The sequence below is a fragment of the Rhynchophorus ferrugineus genome, unplaced genomic scaffold, assembly GCF_030347505.1.
Source record: "Rhynchophorus ferrugineus isolate W39M unplaced genomic scaffold, kcgeb_rfMv2 rfM3, whole genome shotgun sequence".
NCBI classification, from domain to species: Eukaryota; Metazoa; Arthropoda; class Insecta; order Coleoptera; family Curculionidae; genus Rhynchophorus; species Rhynchophorus ferrugineus.
In genome coordinates, this window is record NW_027472582.1 from 34810137 (window position 1) to 34834522 (window position 24386).

At 31.8% G+C, this 24386-nt stretch overlaps 2 protein-coding genes across 4 annotated transcripts in view; one reads left to right on the forward strand and one right to left on the reverse strand.

Moving 5' to 3' along the window:
- The window catches only part of LOC143193282 (calcium release-activated calcium channel protein 1), an 86531-nt gene that overhangs the window by 26860 nt on the left and 35285 nt on the right, over positions 1-24386 (forward strand). The gene's annotated exons all lie outside the window — the stretch shown is intronic.
- The window catches only part of LOC143193281 (methyl-CpG-binding domain protein 4), a 56278-nt gene continuing 46843 nt past the window's right edge, over positions 14952-24386 (reverse strand). For 2 of the 3 annotated variants that reach the window (XM_076399391.1, XM_076399392.1), the window contains exons 2-4: positions 21830-22688; positions 15288-15604; positions 14952-15233 (exon numbers count right to left, since the gene is read on the reverse strand). In XM_076399391.1, the coding sequence (XP_076255506.1) occupies positions 15027-15233; positions 15288-15604; positions 21830-22685 (1380 nt within the window). In that variant the 5' untranslated portion in view covers positions 22686-22688 and the 3' untranslated portion in view covers positions 14952-15026. The remainder of the gene's footprint in view (positions 15234-15287; positions 15605-21829; positions 22689-24386) is intronic. The other variant, XM_076399393.1, reaches the window with a different exon arrangement.

Consider the following 24386-nt stretch of genomic DNA (forward strand, 5'->3'; position numbering starts at 1 on the left):
GTTTGTACTTGTGTAATGTGAGTGATTTGACGTACTTCCATAAAATGAACGACTTCAAATATGCATAAGTTCGCCGGCTGCTCATCTTTTTGCCTAACGTGATTTTCAATTTAGTCCCCCATTGAGATGAATGTCGAGATATGTCGCTAGTTCTGCTTTAATAATCCCTCAAGTTATATAATTACTGTGATTCATTATTTACGTTTGTTTTACTGATCCCATAGCCACTGTCTTGTTCTACTGATGCGTTATATCTCGCTCAAGGATTGCTAGAAATTGAAATTAAAACTTATTTTAACACTAGATTTTACTTATATTTAAAATATTCAGTCGATTTCTCAGGACCATTGCACGACAAATGAAAATTCAAACAATAATGTTTATGCATGTTGCTTAACATAAAAAAAACCAATCAGTCACTGGTGAATACATTTCCAATCATTAATTATGAAATCATAAAAATATAATTTCAACAGATGTATCATTTAAAATTATAATAGTTTGATTAACTTAACATCTCCCTCTGTCGTTCCTCAAAGAAGGAATACTTATCTTCTTTCACACTATCCAAATTTTGGAATTGCTCTCCTTTTATCTAGCATGTAAGCATCTACACTGATGGCTTCAAATCCTGTGGGTCCTTTCGTGTCTTTGTAATAAGCGATGAAGCTTATCATATATTACTTATATATTGTATTACTGCTTACATATATATTGTATTCATTCTACCAAACCAGCAATACTGGCTGAACTCTTTACACTTTTTAAAGCTCTATTCCATTTTTCAATTCAATGCTTCAAATACTGACTTATCCTCACTGACTCTCGCAGCTTTCTTGAATGTTTCATGGAGCGAAAAGCCACCCTTTGGCTTTCGTTAGTAACGTAATTCCGTTCGACCTAAGTAAGGTTTTTCTCCACACTGACCTCCCCTCCACCACCAAAGACTTTGTCAGGAACTCGTGCAACGCCGTTGGGTAATCTAATCCAAATCAGAAACATTGATTCTCATCCTCAATGTACTATTGCTTATCTAATATATTATTTAACCACTAATCCAAATGTCTTGTATGTTAATAAATTCACTCACACATATAATAACCTAATTATTTATATAACTTTTAACTCCCCTTTATATTATATTATTTACACCATATATTTTTATACTTACACTTATTGTTTGTTCAAAAATTAACTACCAGAGCTAATCTTTAAACTTATGGAGTTTAGAATTAACAAGGATTGTTATGATTTGACAATGACTTTCACATGTTGTATATTTTAGTTATAGCGAGACCAGCATTGTTGTATCGAAAAACGATTTTTTTCTGTCTTTTAGATCATTTCGACTGTTTTTTTTCATGTGATAAACAGTTATGGTTTTACATTTTTCTAGACTATACTTTTTTGATTCTATCAAATATTCAACATGAGCTTAGATCCGTCGTTAATTTGGTTTACAACATATTTTGATGGTTCACCATTAGCTACAATTTAGAAATACATTTGACTGTGAAGCAGCAAGTCACAAGTTAAAACGCACTTCTTAACATTTCTGCAGTTAAATTTTTACTTTATTTACAATACTTTTAGACATTTAAGTACTTAAACAGGTTTAATGATTAGATCATTTCTTTTCTTCACAATTGCACGTTTGCAGCTCATTAATTATATGAAGTGATCATTTAATATCAGCTGTTTCTGGAGATACAGAATGTTTAAGGAGGAAGGGAAACAAACAAATGCTGTATTACTTATGTCATCTTTTATAAACCTATACGAATTAATTCAAACGCTTAATGTAATATAGCACGACCGCTCTTTAGAGATAAACATATCGAGCGCGCTTAAAAATGTCATCTTTGTGATAATGCGTTTGTAATTTGAATATTTTTAACACCGAAAGAGCATTTTTTAGGGACGTGTTATATAGTGGAAATCTTTTTAAACAATTTGTTGTGGAGTTTATTTATGGAATTATTGTGATATTATGAAAACACGCTATTTTATCGCTATTATAAATTCATAAAAATCTCGATTGTTTGATTTAATCTGAAGTAAAATGAACACGTACATAATTTTTACTTGTGCAAATGTTCTAATGTCAGGTAATAATATTATGTTTTATATCAATTTACCTATTCAACTTTGAAATCTTCGCATTGGCCTACTTCTTCAAAGATAACTATGAGCATAAAGAAAAAAAGTGAAACAAATTTAAATCAATATTATGTTTTTATGTTAAGTTATTATAAGCGTAGTGTAAATATCGAGCACTCAGTTATATTAATCAAAAAACATTGTTCTTGAATTCATATTGATGTATTTTTTATTACAGTTGATGGTAATTTATTTTTTCTCGTTGATACATCGTCATAAAAGGTCAAATTTCAAATCAGACCTTCAAAAACGCTGGAACAATAATTTACCGAGACAAATATTCAACTTTTTATTCTAGAGACGAACAATATGGAATTACTCTATTAGGCAATTATCGATACAACATGTATTTAGACAATCATACATTACTATAAATACTATTAATTACAGATTATGAATAATGATTTATTATTCTAAGTCACGAGTTATATATTTTTTAATTTGGGTGTTTTGGCATTTCACTGAAACAGTTAACAAAAATTCGTAGAACAAGTGTTTTTTCCTGAATAAATTATGTATAATGAAATATAAATTGCAAAAACAAATAAAAGAGATTGTCAGTAAAAGAAACGTTTACAAACATAAATATGTATTAGGATATTAATATAAGTGCTAAAATGTATAGACTGAATGAAATATTTTAAGCTATTTGTTCATTTAGTTATAAGAAAAAATCTAATAAATGATTTTTTATTAAAGAGGACCATTAATATTACACACTTAATAATTCTAGCATTTATTGAAGGGCAGTTATTTAGTGACTTTATGGAATAGGAGAAGTAATATCAAAAGTTGAATATAATACTTTTGTTTGTGTGTGAATAAAGAAAGTAAGTTGATTATGGATATTTATTGGTCTACATCATTGATTATAATGTGCAAAATGTGGCCGAACGTCAAGGAATATTATTTGTCATATGCTATAGATCTTTTTTTCAAGACTACGTCGTTCAGTTTGTTCAATTACGATGCTATAATTTCAATAATGTTACTACCATGTTCGCAAAATAGAATTTTGAAGAAATTTGCTGATTTTTAACATTATTTATTTTAATAAAGAATATTTTGTGTTTTAGTAAGTAGAAAAGTGTGTCACATTTCATACTAAATAAATGATTCTATAATTTTTTAAACAAATAGTAATATCCATAGAGGTTCTGAATCACAACTTATGAGGACATTTAATTTGATTTATAAGGTAAATATAAATTATCGATATTTAACTGAATATATTATGAAAACACATATTTAAGTGATTTTCTCATATGTATTAAAACTATGTATATAAAGAAAACAGTAGTAGGTGTCACTATTGATTAGCAAACATTTGGTATTAAAAGTTAATATTGTTTGCGCCGTGTTTATATATAAATTATTTGAGGAACTCGTGGGTAAAAACTCATATCATCATATATCTATTAACGCAGTAATTAAATAAGTAATATAAAAATACATTTAGCCATTACTTTGAGCCAATATTTATAAAGAAAAATGGGTCCAATATTTTAAAGGAAATGAAATGTTTTATGAATTATATAGACCACTGAAAAAAAAATTCATAAATACAAGAATTTATGTGAAAATTACGGCTATCATGCTCTGTTTTTTGTCATATATTATGCTTCTATATGGAGAATATGCGGAGTTTAGGTGTAAATTTAGATTTAACATCAATTTTATTATTGAACATTTCTCCAATTTTTTATGACTCACATCTTATGATTTTATAGTATAATTGAATTGAATTTATATATAAATACACTACAAAAATTATACAGCTCAGACATCTGTCAAATTATAATGCCAAACGTCAGAGTAAACTTCAAGATTATTATATTTATTTCAAACGGACTTATACTCCTACATAAATTTCGTTGTGTGAAATCACTACAGCTGACTTAACTGTCTAGTAGAAGGTTAGAACTATCAGAACTAAAAGAACTTGAAAATATTTTGATACAAAAATGGATACAAGTAACATGCATGTCATAGATTCCGTCTAATATATTGCCAAATGCAGTTTGTAAAAATGTAAAATTCGTTTTAACTCGGAGAAAATTTTTTCTTCTCGTTTTATCTGAGTTAAAGGAGGCATTATGCTATCTGATGCGTCAGATCATGTAATAGAATCAGTCTATAAAATTCAATTTGTATTGGTACTGGTTAATTCTATTGTCAAATATCTACAAAATTCTTTAAAATATTGAAGATAATAATTAAAGGTCATAAACCGGCGAAAGTTGTAAACGGAAATGCGACAATATTGCGACGTGCTGAGGTCATACATTTTGATGACGTGCATTGGCTATTCATAGTTTTTTTAGTAATGCATCATGGATATTTGTGACGTCGAAATATTGCAATATGTCCGAATTAACTGTGAGTTTTAGTTCAGTTTGGCCTTGACATACAAAAAAATTCTAATCTAAATAAAATAATTGAACAAAAATATTATGAAATAAAATTTATTTTGACATTATAGTAAGTATAAAAACTACAGTTAATTATACAGCCACAATAATTTATAGGTAAGAGTTAAAATATCTTATCACTATTGGTTTCAAGAATTTTTCATACATCTGACAGCCGGTCACCGTCTGGTTGTCAGATGTACGCTAAATTATTCAAAATATTAGTTATAATTACTACAAGTTATAAACCGGCAAACATTATTTTAGCCCTTTGATTATTTTGATAATTTAAGTTGCTGTGTAATATACCATATTACTTTGTTTGAAAATGCCGAAAACAATAGATATTCAGGGTCATAAATTGATTGCGGCTTTAGTAGGTTATTTCGAAAAGTAACGAGATAATGGAGGCCCCCTTTTGCTGGTAAATTCCGTTAGAGAGCTAATTATTGATGATATTAAGTAATGTTAGTCGTTACAATTTCATTGAAAATGTTTTTAGCGGGTTGCTGCCGGGCTAAATATTACTGGGAGTACTGTGAATAACATTACTTAGAAAGTAAAGCATAATAACTTAGATTCACCCAAGAAAACCCGTCTACATACAAAGTGGGTGACGAATCTTGACCATCTTGATATTGGCGAGACCAAATATACGAAATATATAAGAACAATAAGTACACAAACTATTTTATCGATATAAACATAATTTAATAAAATTATTTTAGACAAAATTGTCTGTCTGAAAAGTATACATAAAAGAATTAGGGACATGCAGCTTTTTAAGGGATGTAAGATTTTATACACTCTTACATGACATAGGGTTTAAATGGTGTAAAGATAACCCTCGGAGAGGTTTAATATAACTTCCAGACATTACCTTAAAAATAATTAAATTTTTAAAGCCATAAAATAAGACCAAGGAAGATAAACTATTTAAATTTGTGTATCTTGATGAAACTTGAATATTTCAAAATGGTTCATTGTAGCACTCTTGGCAAGATAGTAACAAAAAAGTGTAAAGACAATAAAAATTGATGGAGAAAGATAAAAGTTACAATAGCATTCGATTAGATTTTGTTGATCATTATATTTACTAATAATGAATTGCAGATATATTGCTGGCCGAGAAGAATATTCCATCAAAAGCTGTTTGGATATGTGGAAAGAAGCATTGCCAACCTTCGGTTTGGATGAAGTCGATAAGACATACAGAGGAAATAATTGATAAATGGTGAAATCGTGAACATGTTTTAGAGAGATTAGAAATTAACAGTTTAGTGATTGAATTGACAGTGAATCGGCAAGTGAAAGTGACTGAAGGAAAATATATGATAATGCTGTGCAATGCTAGAAATTCCAGAGACAGAGTGATGAGAGTGGAAACAAATAGAAGCATGCACATAATTAATTGAATATAACTGTAGAAAATGGTATTGTAGGGCGTGAACGATTTGTGTGCACATATGATTGTAATTGTTCAAAATTAAATATGAGCATTAGGTGGAGGAGAGATATTCAGATAGATTTCTCAGATATATAATTGTTAATTATGTGGATTAGGCCTCCAGGGGGACACCACTGCATAAAAAACGCGCCTATAAACTCTACCTCATGGATGGTGTGGAAAAGAGTTAAATGTAAATAAAACTAATTTAACCTACAAACTATTATAGCTGTGTCTTAATTGTAGTTTTAAGTCCTTCGATAAAATATGTATTAGATTTACTATAATGTTGAAATAAATTATATTTCATAATATTTTTGTTCAATTATTTTATTTAGATTAGAATTTTTTGGTATGTCAAAGCTAAACTGAACTAAAACTCAGAGTTAATTCGGTAACATTGCAATGTTTCAACGCCACAAATATCCATGATGCATTACTAAAAAAACTTTGAATAGACTATACATTTCGGGTTTTATAAAATCACGTAAGTGTATATATATATATATATATATATATATATATATATATATAGGTATTTAGCAAGGAATAGAGTATATAGTAGTATAGAGTATAGAATAGAGTATATATACAGAGTCCGAACTATTTCTGCTTTAACATTATCTACCTGTCAACGCCACTGTTAAGAATCAATCAACAAAAACAGAAATATTGAGCAAACTACAAGATACAAACCAAACTATCGATAGAAAAAAATGAGGTGTCCCCTTCCAACGGTGACAGTGCGGCGGTCCTTTAGAGGCCGTCGTGTATTTTGGCTAGGACCTTTGATTGTGACAATGTGATCCAATTGATAGTAATCGTCTGAGAAAGCAAGAGACTCAGAGCAGATATATTTAATAGTAGTATTATAAGCGGAAACTACAAAAGATTGTCAATTTCTATATTCTGGACACTGTATTCCTTATGGAGCAAATGAGAATATTATATTTAGGTTGGTAGTTTTGTTTTTGTTTTGTTGTTTGATAAGAAAATTAATAATGTATGATTCTCAATACACTTTGGGGCTCATTACATATCCTACTGAGTTATATTCTTAGATTCAGCTAACGTCTTTTAAAATATTTTTTAGAAGTTTCAAAAAATGTCACCGTTAATGTTGAGAGTGTTGCGCCCTCTGAAACTCTTACATCTGAGTCACAATATTTAGATTTCAATAAGAGGTAGAGTTAAATACAATAAACTCAAGTATGTTTGTCACTAGAAACTATATTGGAACCAATTCTTTACACACTTTATACATGTTATAGACTATTAATATAAAATGGCTATATTTGATGATGATATCATCATATGATACGGTGTTGGAGAAAATAGCAAGGAAGCAACAAGGAAACGTCTACTATATACATAATTGAAACCAGATATTTGCTTTGTTAAAAAATTCTTTTGTAAACTAGGTATTTTCCCCATATAAATAATTAAGCCATAAACATCATCAAACTTTTCTAAAAGGTTATGGTGATAATCTAAAATTATGTTTTATTAGTTTTTGAAAGCAATCCACAAACATAAGATAGAAGTAGTAAGGAAATTTCTACAATATAAAGAAACCAGAGATGGAAGCCGCAATTCATATTTAAGTAATGCGTTTGCAAATTTTATTTCATACTACATAATGATGTCTACATGAAGCCTACTATTTATCAGGCCGAAAATATATCGACCATTTTTAATAGGTTTACTGAACTTCGCCAGATTCATTGTAACAAGACAAAAGCTGTATTGGCCAATTTAAAAATATTGCATTAAATTAAATATATCGTATCAATATATTTCATTAAGACTTACCAACCTTGTTGGCGTATCAAAAATGTCCTTTTTTCTTTTAATTTTTGTATGTCACCATTGATTTCTTCTTCGCAACGTTTAATTTTATCCAATTTTATTTGCAATAGGGACGGGCCATCACCCATTTTAGTTCATTTCATGGTAAATTTAGGTCGTTTGTTACAGGCCGAAACCGTATATTATTGTAATTAATGATTTTATACCGTGAAACGTCAACGGTATCGAATTAGAGGTTAACATATTGAAGATCCGGTGGAAATGTAAATAATATGTCAGTAAAAATGTTTCTAAATTTTTAAACGTGCTGTTAATAATAAAGTAGTATACAATACGTGAATCATATCTAAAACTGTGTTTTTATATTGTAATGAAGTTGGTTAATGTAAATAGATACTTGGGGTTTAACAAGTTCGCTTCATTTTTTTATCTCCTTTAGTGGTTCAACGATCTCCCTAGTGAGCAATACGTATTTATTATAATTAATATATGTCGTTAGGGATCACTTGTTACCCTTTAGATAAGTAATCTTACTCTAAAGTCAATATCTATATTTCTGTTCTTATTATGAAATCTAAAATGATCCGGAATAATATATTTGTTTTTATTTATTGTATTATTAAACCTCTTAATGTATATTTTTTCAAAAACTTATTATAAGTAGTAGATTTATGAGCCCGTAAGAGGGCGCCTTTGTTAAATATCCGTTCATGTCGATAAAAAAGCCTATTCCTAATATATAGGAAAGAAGAAAAATAACTAGCAGAGGACGTTGTAAATTGTTTCGAGCGGCTGATCAAAACACATAAAAGGACAGCGATGTAAATACAGTTTTTCTCTTGTTCCAAAAATGGCGTTATTGATTATTAAAAGTAATTCGTAACAGGCCCTTCTGGGGTTTCCGATAGTTTGTTATAAATTGTCATATTGCTATTAAATATAAAAGTTATAAATTTTATACTCTTTTGTGATTAATGTAATATTTTTCTAGTTGTTAAATTAGATCCAGTTTTAGTTTTCATAGGGCTAGATCCATTTAAAATGGAATTTAAGTTTTGTCAATGAAACATTAGGAAGGCGCCTAGAAATTGTTGAAATTTAAATACTGTTGTATGCCATTATGTATAGAATATAAGATCGTTCAAATGTCGGCAATGTTTTCTCATGACCATAGGTATGTGTGGTTCCATTTTTAATGAGTTTGCTGTAAAGTTGAGTTGAGCTTAAGGCATCGGTTTATATTGAATTTTATTAGACCAGTGACTTCTGAATACCCTAAAAAGCTGTTCTCACAGAGATAATATCCTTAAATTGTTCGAACCCACATATTGCCTACATCCATGTTGTTCAATTTGCGTTAAAATAAATCTGTTATAATTGTACAAGTTAAATGATTGCTTGTATTGGTCTTATTGCTTTATTTGTTTGCTTGTTTTCATTGTGCCAGTTTATAGTTATTTCATATAATGACTTACCGCATACATTTTTGACGTTTCACTATATTTTTGCTTTCGTTGCTAAATTTGCCTACAAATATGTTCATACCTTTCTATATAAATTCGATGGTTTTGATATTTCTCTACATAAAATAGCAGGTTTTATTTAGAATTATTAAGTTATTCAGTGTATAAAGTAAGCATCAAATGCTAAAATTTCAAAAATGAATATTCATTAGTTTTATAGTTTGATTTGAAAAAATATGTTGTCGAGCCCCGTCAAACACTGGTAATGACTGGGAATTGAAAGGCTGAAAAAGTGTGAAACTGGATCTAAGTTTGGATCGCTGCAAAACCAACATCCTTCTATCAATACGATATCGCCATATTGCCAGCAAGATAGAACATACGTTAATTAATATATATTGTACCAATTTTTTCGCAACAAATGCCTTTTCAAAGGTGAAAATATGATCAGAATACGTGGAATCGCCTAATATATATTATCTTGAATATTGAAGATCATTTTTAGATGAATTTTTAAGATTCTAATTATTAAAAGCAATTACATTTAATTATAAAGGTGTATTTATATTGTTTTTCAACTAAAATTAATGCAAAAAAGATAAATATCGACGATAATAAAGAATATTTTACATAAAGACTGTAGGAAAATTGAAAATATCTTATCACATTTAAAATATTTTCCATTTCTATTTTAGTACGCTAATTCCATTGAAATCCGTTTGGGAAGCATAACATTTAGTTTATTGTATATTTATCTATTTTAGATTAATTAATTAATTTTAGAATGTTTTTAGTGATGAAATGAAATAATTAAAATTATTGGTTGTAAAAGCTTACATCGCGTCAAATATTTACCAGGAAAGGATGTGTCCTTGGCTTGTAAGAAAATATATAACAATTTCTCTTTTCACTCTATCCAGAGCTTTATCCAAGTCAAATGATTTAACATTAGCCATAATTTTGAAATAAAACATAACATCGTTTTTAACATTCCGACGTATACTGTCAAGTTTTATTGATAGGTAAAATGTAGCCATTTTCAAACTCGTTTAAAATTCAATTTGAATGGGGTAGCATTATTACAAATTAATATTTACCCAATTTTTTTATTTATAATATATAAGTTAGAATACAAGGTCTTCTTATCCATATAGGTAAATAATTTTTTCATAACCTTTAAAATGTTTAAATATTATTTTGTTGTTTATAATGTTTTAATAATTGTAATTTTTTCAGGTAATGTTTAAAATATGAAGAAAATTGGTTATATAATAATATGATTTGAAAGGTTTTAGCCATAGCGTTTTTAGTCTTTTTAGAATATACAATAGATAGAGGTAGTAGGAACTATCGGGACACTGCTATTTTAAGTTATCACATCATTGAAAAATTAATAAGGAATAGAGAGTCTCTTATAAGACGAAATATTTGATAAAAATCATTTCCAAAAATTACCTTCAAAAGTCACTATAAATATATGATAAATACACTGATCAAACCGAACAGTTAGAACTTTATCATTCATTTCTGAAAATTAAATGTCAGTAATGAAAGATACTGAAAATATTAGAACTTAGTCCAAGCCAGATAAGAATTCACAATAGTGTGTCAATAGACATTATTAATATTTTTTTGGGTATAGTCGGTGCTTTTAAGACTTTTTAGGTGTTTTTTTTTCATCGTCGAATTTTAACACAGTTAGAAACAAACACAAATATATATTTATAACCATGCCCCGGCGTGATTCAAACACGCGACTATAATTAGAATAAGTCTTCCTAGGTAGTAATAAAAAATACAGTTATAACTAAGTTTTTTGTTCAATATAATTGAAAAATATTATTATATGAGAGGATCACTAAAATAAAGAAAGATATAGAACAGAACGTACATATAGTGAAAATTATTGACATGCCATGAGAAAATGTAAAAAACGTAACGATAAAGTGCAGTTATTTAGTAAATAATTGGCACATTCTTTAAACTGCTAGTTATCTATTCATTTTGCTTGACCTTTATTGTATATTACATTCTTGACGCCACAATTGCCATAATCTTTAAAAGCTAATGATCAAAAAAATCCTTTATCGTCATGGTAAAATTATTCGACGCTATTTAATATATACGTCATGTTTCCGCGTTTGGTAGTAATTACTATATTCGTGGCATTTATTGCGAATCCATAAAACTAACAGAATACATTCGTCAAACACATACATATATGAATATAATAATCCAATTTTGGATATTTGGTATTTCATTATTATACAGTTAAAATATTAAATATTGATAAAAAAATCCAGGGCAATAATTTACTACATTTTGGTGGCCATACATTTTGAACGAAAATGGGGTTCACCGATCTAAAATACTAGAGTTTGATATACAGCTGACTAGATGAATAACTTAGGTTTAGCTGAACCAGATGAAACTTCACAGGGCCACCTAAAATATCTTCAATTTTTAAAAACACCTTCAAAATAGGCGCCGATATTGTTTTGTGATAGATTTAGGCCCGTTCAAGAAGTCTCCATAAAATAAAACAATTTTTAAAGTTAATTGTGTTTGTGTTTTAAAGCCTTTTCTATTTGGTGTTTTGATAGCTGGTTTTAGTTTTATATTACAAATTTATTATAAATAAAAGAGGATAGGTTGGCGTTGGATTGGTGATCGTTCCACAGTTACTCAAAGCGTTCCTTGCCAAAGTTAAGTGTAGATTGGTCAAAAGTATCGCAGCTGCAGCTGTAAGGTTATAAGAGATGGATTGAAGTTGCTGAAAGGCTACTAGCCATAAAAAATTAGGAAATATTTAAGGTTTGAAAAACACTCTTTGCCCTTGGGTTGCCGGCACAAGCAACACAGTTTAGGTTGTAACGCGTAAAGAAATTGCTGAACTAACATAGTCTCGAATTTGGACAAAAATTTACAATCCAGGGTGAACTGCCATCAAATGCGGATTGTAGTAGGTTATTTTCTCAGTCGTAGACTATAGACCGTTTTATGTTAATGGGACTTTTTTCCAAAATAAAATGGTTTTCAAAGTAAATTAAAAGTTTTTGTGTTTTAAACCTTTTCATATTTCATAACTTGTGTACACAAAATGTATCATTTTCAAGTCACAAGTTTGGTTATGTTTAAAGCTGCTACCGTAAAAAACTAAGTAAGAAGATTTTTTGGGAAAGTAAAAGATCCTTTACTGTGCACTAAAATAGAAACTCTCTCCTTGAGTGTGTGGATGAAATACAAGATTAATTTTCCAATATAGTCTGTGGAGTAGCCGCTTTTATGATCGTACTTAGAGACCCTTCTTCCTGGACCTAACCAAAGCAAAATGCGTGCGGTCAGGCCTTCCAGAAGAGCTAACCGCTGTCATCAAGTCGTATCTATCGAACAAATCTTTCCAGGTCAAGATCAGGAAAACACTTTTCAGTCGAAAACAAATCGACGCTGGCGTACCTCAAGGTTCCTCGCTGGGTCCAGCCTTATTTAACCTCTGCATTTTAGATATGCCGAGAAAAGAGCACATTGACGTCGCGTTTTACGCTTACGACACTGCTTTCTTCACGGCCTTTAGGCTGGAGGTTACAATTCAAAAACATTTACAGAAGTACATACAGTAGGTTATAAATCAACCCCCTGAAAACCCAGGCCATAATTTTCCATAAGAAGCGTTACGCACTATGCTCACAACTTAAGATCGACACCGTAACAATTCCATCGCTAGATAACGTCACATACCCAGGTCTCCACTTCGATCGACGTTTCGGTTGGAATAACCAAATCCAGAAAGCAATCCAGAAAGGTTCGGGAATTGCAAACATGTTATCTTCTCTGATACGTCCTTCTAGGAGACTTCACATCTCCATCAAATGCTTATTTTAAAAGATGTTAATTCGGTCCGTACTCCTCTACGGATCTAATTTCTACTTCAAGTTTGTTACACCCAACCAGGTGAAACGGCTTCAAGTTTTCCAAAATAAGCTCCTCATGAGAATCTTAAACGCTTTAGAAATAAACTCTCAGAAATAATCAAATTCACAGAGAAACTGACACTAGAAATCAAGCACTTCATATCTTAATCCTTCCAGAAACAACAACTCAGCTCAAGTTCTTCTGAAAATGCGCTTGTTCGCGAGCTGGTCGACATGCTGGGAGCTTAGCACTGCGTCACCGCTAACTTCCCCTTTTTCAGGCTGAAACGACCCCATCCGTCGCTGCAATCATAACTTTTACCCCTATACGATAGCATTCAGTCGTGTGCTAACTTAACTTTGCGAATCTATAGTTAGTTTCACTATCTGTTTTTTGCCGGGTCCTCGTGCCCAATAACGACTTTCCGGTTAGCGGGTGCCTTATCCCCAAATTTAGCAGTAGCAGTAGCGACCCACAGGAGTCAACTATGAGGTGGTTTCATGTATTGGTAAGCTCAGAGACAGTCTCATATAACTTGGCCCAACTTGTCACTCCAGGCACTCCTTGGAGCGTAATGCCTGATCCACCATTCCACAGTCTGGTTTTAGGCCAGAACAAAAAGAACTTAGAGGTTCTTTTAAATTTATTGTATAACAGTTGTGGCCAACTGCCAACTGTAACGGAATGTAGTGAAGAATGTTCCAAATCTTGCCTCACCAATAGCAGCGTATTGATTAAGAAGTAGAGACTGATCTACGAGCGCTGACTATGAATTGATGATAATGATGATGACAATACATGCATACAATACATATGTGCAATAAATTGAAGACGTCTTGCTTTTTTAAAGTTTAACCGTATTGTTACAAATAGAAGTAGTTGGTGCACTTTAACAGAAGTTTGAAGGGTATTTTTTAACTTAATTTCTCTGGTATAACTATATAAAATGATCAATTTTCCTGTTTGATGATGATCACGGGTTTGAATATTGCTGGGGCATGGTTGTAAATTTATGTTCCTGATTGTTCATAAGGCTATGGTACATCCGACAAGGAAACTCATTCGAGTTACCAAGTTAAGCTGGGTCCCAAAAAGAGATTCTAAAATGTAAGAGAAAAATATGGTCATTTTATTGAGTTTAATGATTATTATTCATTTTGATCTCTGTGGTAGAAAGCATTTATTTGAGGAAAGTATGTATACTTGTTATATAATGCAATATGACTATCGCGGTTATGTGCAAGGGCTATGCTAAGACTGGCTGAATGGGGAACAAGTGAGATTGATTTGGTCTGTTTTCTAATAGATAAAATCCCCCCGTGTCGCTTTATAGCGCCGTTCAACAAGTCGCCTTTCTTTTCGCCGAATAAAACATTTTTCAAAGTAAATTAATAGTTTTTGTGTTCTAAACTTTTTCCCATTTTATAACTTACTTGAGTTGATTTTTGTGTTTGGAGTTTAATGTGTTGTGTTATGCAAATAAGTTTCGTTTAAGATATTTAAATGCTGTTTGTTGAATTTCAGTTTAATACTTTTTGGACTAATTATTTTATAAACATTTAATTATTTTGAAAATAAAATTGTTTTTATATAGTATGCTAACTTTTATCGCAGTCAATGATAAGGACCTATTCTGTCCTATAAAAAAACCGGGATCGAAACCTTTAGATACACTTTAATGTGTAAACTGATTTGGTAATTTCAAAATGATATTTTGAATATAATAGGAACAATAAATACATTGTATTAAAAATATATAAATTTATGAAAAATATAAATAAATATACAAAACGAAAATGATTTCTTAAAATTAAAGAATAGGCATTAACAATTCATTTCTTTGATTCTCTCGTTCTTTTCATTCATCTCATACCAAGCCTTGTAGATCTTCAGATATCGATCTTTAGGTTCTACAGTGAAATCGCCAAGACAAAACATGCGAAAAGCGTCTTCGCCATATCTTCCTACTCCATAAAGCTCTCCTACTCTTTTCCAATTTTTGTAAATATAATCATATGACATTCTCCAAACCTGCTTAAGAAATACATAATTAATACTCTTACAATTAACCTGTTCATATCTCACCTGTTTTGCCCGTGTTATTTGTAATCCTAAAGCTCTAAAGTATATCTCCAAATCGTTAACATTTTTTTCTAACACAAGAGATGGGTTTGGATTATCATTCAGAAACCAAAATACATATGGTCGAGCGATTTGGCACGATGTTCTGTTTAAAAAAATGGTGGCAATCAACAATGCCCAGGGATCATTCCAGAGCTGTTCCTCTATTAAGTTATGGGGCGATTTTGGTGGTATAAATCCAGTAATTATTTTAAATTTGACATCTTTTTTTTCGTCTTTTATTTTACGGATTCTGCGAGGGCTAATCAAATAATTTACACCTAAAAAAAAAACAGAATTTATAATATTAATATGGCTATATATTAGAGATTTTAATTTTTTTTTATTACTCTTCGTGATTCCACAATCTGCCCTATTGGCAATAAGTATTTCTTATGTCTATATTATATATACATGGCACGTAGAAAATCACTTCATTAAGCAATCTTCTGTATAAAATATTATCTTAATTAATTAGTCTTTATCACGTCGCATATTTAGCTGATTAGCGAGTACATTGGGATGCACCGACATTCTTTCGAAGTACTTCACACAAACACGTTGAATTACACTCGTTATAGGTTCTAGAGGAATATCGCGTTGTATCACTTTATTTGAAAAATAGTACTGAACAGCAACACCTTACTTTGGAACCGATGAATGATGGATAGCTGATTAGCGAGTACATTGGGATGCACCGACATTCTTTCGAAGTACTTCACACAAACACGTTGAATTACACTCGTTATAGGTTCTAGAGGAATATCGCGTTGTATCACTTTATTTGAAAAATAGTACTGAACAGCAACACCTTACTTTGGAACCGATGAATGATGGATATATTAGATTTGCTAGCGGTACCCCATAGTTGGATTCCATATGACCAAATGGGCTTGAGTATAGACTCATACAGCAATACCTTGTTATTTAATGATAACTTGGATTTGCGCCCGATGAGCCAAAACATTTGATACAATTTAAGTCCAAGTTGTTTCCGTTTAGAGAGTATATGCTTCTTCCAGGTTAGGCGTCGATCTAAGTGCATACCAAGATATTTAACATGCTCTGCTTAGGGGAGTTGATGATGATTGATATTCACTGGTGGACATGTTCTTCTACGTAGGGTAAACGTTACATGCGTAGATTTTGTTTCATTGGAATTTGGCTCATTTGTTTTAATAGGTGGGTTATGCTGCTGGGGTCTCTTAAGCTTTCTTGTTGCTTTCCACAACGAATAGTCTGTAGCCTCAGTTGGTGTCAAATTCTCTAGGTTTTCTTGAATGCCTTGGTTTTGTTCATTATGAATTAGTTCTTTCAGCTCTTTTATTGCCCTATTCAATTTTCTTTTTTCTGCTATCTTTTTCTGTATTGTACATGATATATGTGTATTTTTTCTTGGAAATGTTTCATGGTTAGGAGTCGCGGAATATGCTGCCTCCTGTATATTTTTTGTAAGGTTTATTGCTGCTATTTCTATATCCATTTCAGTTTTTAGCGGTAAGTTTAGAGAGATGTTTCGGTCTAAGTTTTGTCTAAATAAGGGCCAGTTAGTTTTATTATTGCACAGAGAAGAAGGTTTATCTTTGATGGTAATTTTTGAAGAAATTGTTACTATTATTGGTGAATGATCAGAAGATAGGTCGAAACATGATTCTGCATGACACTTTTTTTGTATCAATATTTTTTGTGATACAGAAATCTATAGCATCTGGTTTTTTATTTCTGCCTGAAGGCCAATATGTAGGTTCACCAGTAGAAATATATTGTAAATTATCTGTCTTTATTGCTTTTAGCAGTTCTCTACATTTTGAGGTTATTATTCTTGAACCCCATATTAAATGTTTTGCATTGTAATCTTCTCCGGCTATAAATCTATCGTAGTAAAGAATTCTTGAAAGTGTTCTGCCTTGTTGTTATGTTTATGTGAGCAGTAAATAGCAGACATTGTTAATGGTCCATGGACTTCTATGGTTATACTGGTGGCCTGCCGGTAGTCTTTACGGAATTTTTCTTTTTCGAAATGTTTTATATCATCTCGAATGATTATGGCTGTACCTCCATGTGCTTTATCATCAGGGTGATTTGTATGATAAAGTTTGTATTTGGGAATTTTCAAATAATGTTTGTCCGTAAAATGTGTTTCGGAAACCATCATAACGTCAATATTTTGTTCAGTTACGAACATTTTTAATTCCCTGGCGTGTTGTTGGAGCCCAGTGGCATTCCAGGCGGCGATTTTGTAGCTAATGGTTTCAGGCATTAGGAAAGTTTGCTGACGACGGTTGTGAGTAGACCAAGCATCGTACTCATTTGATCCATTAGTTTGGCCATCATGTTTTCTAATCTAGAGATGTTGCTGCTAGTTTCAGTAGGTTGTGATGTGGTTTCTCGCTTTTGTTTTGAACCATTTTCAACCATTTGCGCAGAGTTATGTCTGGTTGACTTGGTCTGGTGGTTAGACTGGAAGGTGTGGATTGTTTTTGTTGCTGTTGATGCCTTTTTTCTCTTAAGGCAGGGTAGAATTTCTGTTGTAGTTGCTTGTGAACTGCGCAACCCTTGTAGTTCGCTGGTTGATTTCCGTTACAGTTAGGTTATAAATGAAGAAACTACCTGTTAATAATAACTTAGAAAATTAGTTATTAAAATAAAAAGTCACGTCTTCGAGAACGAATAGGAAACGAATACATAATGCCGAAATAGTCAATAACTATTGGTTAAATAAAACTACAGAAAAAAATTTGTTGGACAATATAAATTTAAGAGTCTAAGTTGCAAATACACGTGTAGATAAAAGTGGAGAGGAATACAATAAAAGTCTTCGAGCTAATCGACTGAGGCAATGAGACACGCGTCACGTTTGAGCATGGTGCCAAAGTAGATTATTCATCACATGTCCAAAAATACAAACATTTTCATACATTTAAGTACAAAGATGAATCAGCCACTGCATATCAGATAAAGTTTATTACTAAATATGCAATTAGAACCATTGAAATGACTATTAGATGAAGCTCAACTTAATCGATTTCTTTTGGGTAAAGTATCTATTGGAGCAACAAAAAATACACATCTAGAATGAGGATAGTCATAGTTTTGAATCAACATTAAAGATTTAGGACTAAGTCTACAATCAAAATGGTTTTTTTATCAATGCCGGACGCCGATCTAATTTTTTTTGAATCAATTTAAATCATTGCAAATCTATTTTATGGGTGACGAGGAACAACAATTACTACGCGCTCTCTAAACAACTACATTGAGCAGATGCAGGAGAGAGAAAATATGGCAGCTTTGGGAACACTTTTACAAAATCATAACCAATTAGTCCAGTTGTTCAACATCGTCTTCAATAGATTATAAAATGACAATTACCTTATTATCATTAAACCCCACAAAGTATCATATGGAGAGCACGTAGTAAGATACAATATTCCAACTGTTAAGTTATAATTGTTATAGTTGGTGAACCATTTCAACGTCAAAATATACGTATTCAACGCAGAGATAATACGGTGCAGATGATTCAAACAATCATCGTTCTTACGATCGATATTTTAGATAAAATTTTGGAAAGTGAATATAAATATCATTTAAACATTGAACAACGAAATCCAGTGACAGGTACAAGATATACATTATTTTATTTTTTGGTACAAGTAAGTTCTTTGTATCTTATTTATTTTTTACAACAGGACAGCGTCTGTCGGGTCTGCTAGTAGTATTTTTATTAATCACACGGACATCTACTCGATGTAACAGATATTTCAATTGATGGGTTTTCAATTTATATATTAATTATAGAAAAAATCTAATGTTTTATGTTTCCTCTTGTTTACTAAGTTCTCAAGTTTATTTTAGTTGCATTTTCAGAGCTGATATACAAAAAGGAATATTTGGATTAATTAACGTCAAAGGTTACTCCATTTATAAACGGCACTATAACTGAATTGCATTGACAATCTCTAAATGCATTTCGCCAAATGTACCCAATGTCAATTGAAGAATGTTTAAATGCAATGAGAAATGTAAAGAGTACCTGTAAGAAAATTATTCGATGGAGATCAGAGTAAAATAACGACTTTTGTTAAATCATGTAGTTATTCAATAAATTTTAGAAGCTATAAGTGAAGAATTGGGAGTCACATGAATAATTCTGATATAAAGATATAAAGTAGAAGTAATAGACCTTGTGAAAAGTCAAATAATATATGAACACGATTCATATATTAGGTGCTTAAACATGTATTTTTTGATCAGTGATACACCCATAATAAAGCTCTCAAAATTACATTTTCGCCATTTTTTAATTTTGTTGTCTGATTTTAAAAGATCTGCTTGCCAAGCGCCATCCATACCGAGACTAAATAATCTTTGCCATAAAGTACTTATGGTAGGATCAGCAAGGTGTTACGACCTACTAAAACTGAATGAAATTCTTACTGCAGATCTCTACCGACGTCAGATAACCAAATGACGGTATGACGCATTGTTGCAAAAAATCTTATTATGGCGAGAAACATCCAGTAAGTCATACTCTTGCATGACAACGCTCTGCTACATGTTGCAAGAATTGTGAAGGAAACACAACCGCAGCTCGATTGAAAATTTCTGCCGCACACAGTTCACCAATAGTGTCTTCCGATTACCATTTATTCAGATCGATGCAGTATGGCTGGCACCCGGGTTTCGATAATATTTCGATAACCCAACTCAAAAGTCTTCCTTACAAGCAGCTCGCCGAACTAAGTAATATCATCAACGCCATTCTGAGGCTGCAACACTTTCCATCCACATGGAAACATGCATTCATCGCTGTTATCCCCAAAAAAGAAGCTAAGTCATCACCTTCTGACTACAGACCTATCAGCCTAATAAGTTCCATTTCCAAACTTGCTGAAAGAGCAATTCTTTTTGCTCTTAATGATTTTATGAAGACAAACAATATCGTTCCACATGAGCAATTCGGGTTCCGCGCCAAACACTCAGCCGTTCATTAGGCTCATCGGCTGGCCGCAAAAATTAATTGTGCTTTTAACCGACGTGAAAGACTTCGAGCGGTCTTCTTGGATCTAACCAAAGCCTTTGACAAGGTTTGGCACGAAGGCTTAGTGGCGAAATACATCCGATTAGGTCTACCTGATGACCAGCAGCTCTTATCAAATCATTTCTGTCAGGACGATCGTTCCAGATGAAGATTAAAGATATTCTCTCTAGCCTGAAAATCATCGACGAAGGAGTTCCAGAAGGCTCCCCTCTGGCACCCGTTCTATTTAATATTTTTCTTTCAGATATCCCTAGGAGACCACAAGTTGAGGCAGCTTTTGACACAGACGACACTGCTTACTTTGCTTCTTCAAGAGTAGCACCGCACATCCGAAGCAGACTCCAAAAACAACTCGATGAGACGGTCCAGTGGTTACATTTCTGGAGGTTGCAGGTCAACCCACGGAAAACCCAGGCCATCTTCTTCCACAAGAAGCATTTTCCACCGAGCATTTCGCGTCTTAAAATTGAGAACGCTGAAATCCCATGGTTACAAGAAGCCACCTATCTCAGTCTTGTCTTCAATCGCAAGTTTAGGTGGAATTCCCGCATCCAAAGGTCCCTCCATAAAGGTCAAGGTATTGTTAATTTGCTGTACCCGCTTATCAACTGGGCCAGCAGGCTTCCTCTCTCAATAAAATCTCTCCTGTACTACTGTACTGTTCTATACGGTTCCAGTGTCTATCTAAAATACGTCTCACCTAGCCAGGTGAAATGTCTTCGTCTTGCCTGGCCCTTGTGCTTCTTAATGGTGTTACCGGATACGGGCACCCTCCTTACTAACAGTAAGAAGTATCAGTTAGGGTCATTGGATCAGCTTATAGGGTGGGGTTTAGTGGGTAGCCCAGAGGCAGTCTCGACATAACCAGTCCAACTCGCCTATTCCTGCGGGTCTTCCCGACCAGGTATCCGTAACAGCATTCCCCTACCCGGTTCCAGGCCAAAAAAAAGTATGGCTGGCACACGGTCTTGAAATGAAAATAAATGGTTGGATTATTGACAAACTAACATACTCCTTTTGACACCGTATGACCACATAACTAGAGGCCAAGAAAATGTTGTAAAATATAATGGAAAATATTTCGATTAGGTATATATTCTATTATTTTTCCACAATACCTGCTCTTGCCTAATAAAACTATGAATTAAAGCGAGGGAATTATATATCACATGGCGTGTTTAAGTTAAGCAATTTAAGCGCTAAAATTTAATTTGTATATGAACAACACAGATCTATATTACTTTTATACGATAAACAAAACAAACGATAATTATAGCTTTATCATTTTACATTTGATTATATATACATAAATGCGGTGTGGTTTTTTTTATAATCTATTTAAAGCTCTTGTTTATGCTGAATAATATTTGTTTACATTAAAACATAGTTCATCAGCATCAGTTATAATTAGTTATTATGAAAATTCCTAAAATGTCAACATTTTCAAGAACTAAATACTAACCTGGTTCTTTCTTAATTGATTTCAAATTGCCTTCTGACTTCAATGACGTGTTTTTTTCCAGTTTTTTAAATTCCAATTTAGACATGTTTGATACATCGCTTAACTTGAAATCACATTTTTCTAGTTTGATATACATTTCAGTGTTTTGGCAATTCCAGTATTTGGAACAAATATTATTTTTATTAGACTTCTTAATGCTATTATTTAAGCTATTTAATTGTTTACATATACGAGGTCTTGTTGATTTACTTGCAATAACGTTTGATATAATATAGTTTTTAGTGGAGTTCTTTGATATATTTTTTGAACACCTGTTAATTTTAACTGGGGCTGAATTTAGTACGTTTAAATTTGTTTTAAAATTGTTACAAATAACATAGGAGCATTTTTTTTCTTCCTCCGTGAAACCTTTAAATTGATTTTTACGTTCAGGATTCCAATATTTCGAAACAACATTCTCATTCCTAGAGTTTACACTGTGAACTTGATTATCTATGTTACAACGAATGTTAGTAATTCGTGATAATTTTACAATACATTCTGATTTCTCCGATGCCGCGAAGTTCAGTACATTTGATCTTTTACTATTATTTATGTTCCTGTTTTCATTATATTTATGTGTATGTGAATGTTTGTCGTTTTTCGAACATCGTATACAGATTTTCATTTTCCTGACAAATAATTTGGCATTTTCTATTTCTTCATTAGTAAAACCCATGAATGGATTGCTAATCTTATTGGTACTAAATACTTGCAATGCCTTTTTGTTTAATTGGTCATCTCGTTCTTCAGTTTTCGTTGATTTCACAGGTTCCAAGAAGAAACGACTTAAAGTGACTTTTGGTCTTCGTGGCATAACCTGAAAAATAGCAATATTATAAATAAAGTGAATTGCATGTATTGGTAGTTTAATTTCGAGATTTATAAACAAAATTGAAGTAAAAATTTCAATATAAATGTTGTCATAAAGTGTGAGAATACTATGCTTGTATTCTTTAATTTAAAAATGTTTAACTGAAAGTAATTTTGTTATAATCATAAACTAAACTTTATATTCTTTATATCTCTAATCTTTTACTGTCTTTCCAGAAAAAGCGAAATTAGTAGATCGGCAATGAACTATTAAGTTGAGAAACAGATAGTAAAAAGGAGCGACGTATGATAAACAAGGTAATTCTAGTGTTGGGAATAATCGACATATATTACGATTATTTAACATACATGAAAGCTGCAATATAAATTATGAAATATAAAAACATAAACACAAAAACAAACAAAAATATTATTTTTATGATTATATTTTATTATGTTATATATTATACTGAAAAATTTGATGTTATACAAGGGCACTTTGATAAGCTAGTGACTTTTTGAATTTCTCGAGTAGTAGCATTAAATGCATAAATACGTAGCGACAGTTACAACTCTTTAGGTCAACACAAATACATTCACGGTTTGGTTTCTACGGTTGGCAATGCTAGAGGATTGGTACCATGTGGTTCCGGGTATAAAAGACCAGCATGAGTACGTCTCTTTTTCTTTGCTATTTCATTCATCCGCATCCTTTCAACACTACCGCATAATTTTGCTATATCCTAATATCATTTCTATTCTCCAATCGATCGCATGTAAATTTTAACAACTTAAATAAAGAAGTGTACATCAATCAGTGTTTTCTCCTCTCGTGCAAATTCGAGCAAGCTGCGTCATTTAATTTGTATTTGACAGCCATTGCCTCTCAATTGAGTTTCAATAAAAATAGAAAACAATTTCGTGCGTTGATTAAGTATTATTTTTTTGGCTAAAACCAAGGAAAGGATTGATAAATATTACGGGCACTATTAATTTAAATGGCTAAGAAGTGGTTTAGGTATCCCTAAAGGAGGTTATCAGGCCAGAATTGTCGATAAAATCCACGTAATGATATTGGATGGTCATAAAATGGAAATACCTGACGATGCTGAGATATTTCAATTGAGCGGATAGACTATAATTTACTCAAAATTTGCTCATATTTGACCATACGCACAAACGTGTGACTGTAGTCGACATACTTGAAATTGAATAGGTTTTATATATTCATATATTTTTTATATTCAAATTATATAAATATTAATTAAGTATTTTTAACTATAGTCCTGCAATAAAACAGCCAATATATGTTACAGATGACGTCGGATATACTGCCAAATGCAGTCTCTAAAAATATGACATCCGATTTAAATTCGGTTCGGATATTTCCTTCTCATTCTCATTTTCCTGCTCATCAAATGAAGCATAAAAGTTGAAGACTACCTTGAAAGGAAAGATAAATCGTTCGATGAAAATGTATAAAAAATTAGAAGAGCAATAGGCATCACTCTTAAAGGAGAGTGTACATTGAGTGAGAAAGTTCGGACACGTTCTTTAAAAGTCGCTCTTTTAATATCTGGGTCTGAGACTTATAGAGTGATACGTTACGTGTGCATGTTTTAAGTGAATTAATCAGTAAAAAAGTCTAAAACATCATGGATATGTGGCTACTTAAAGGAAATTAAATTGCTAGGGTACAGTTGAG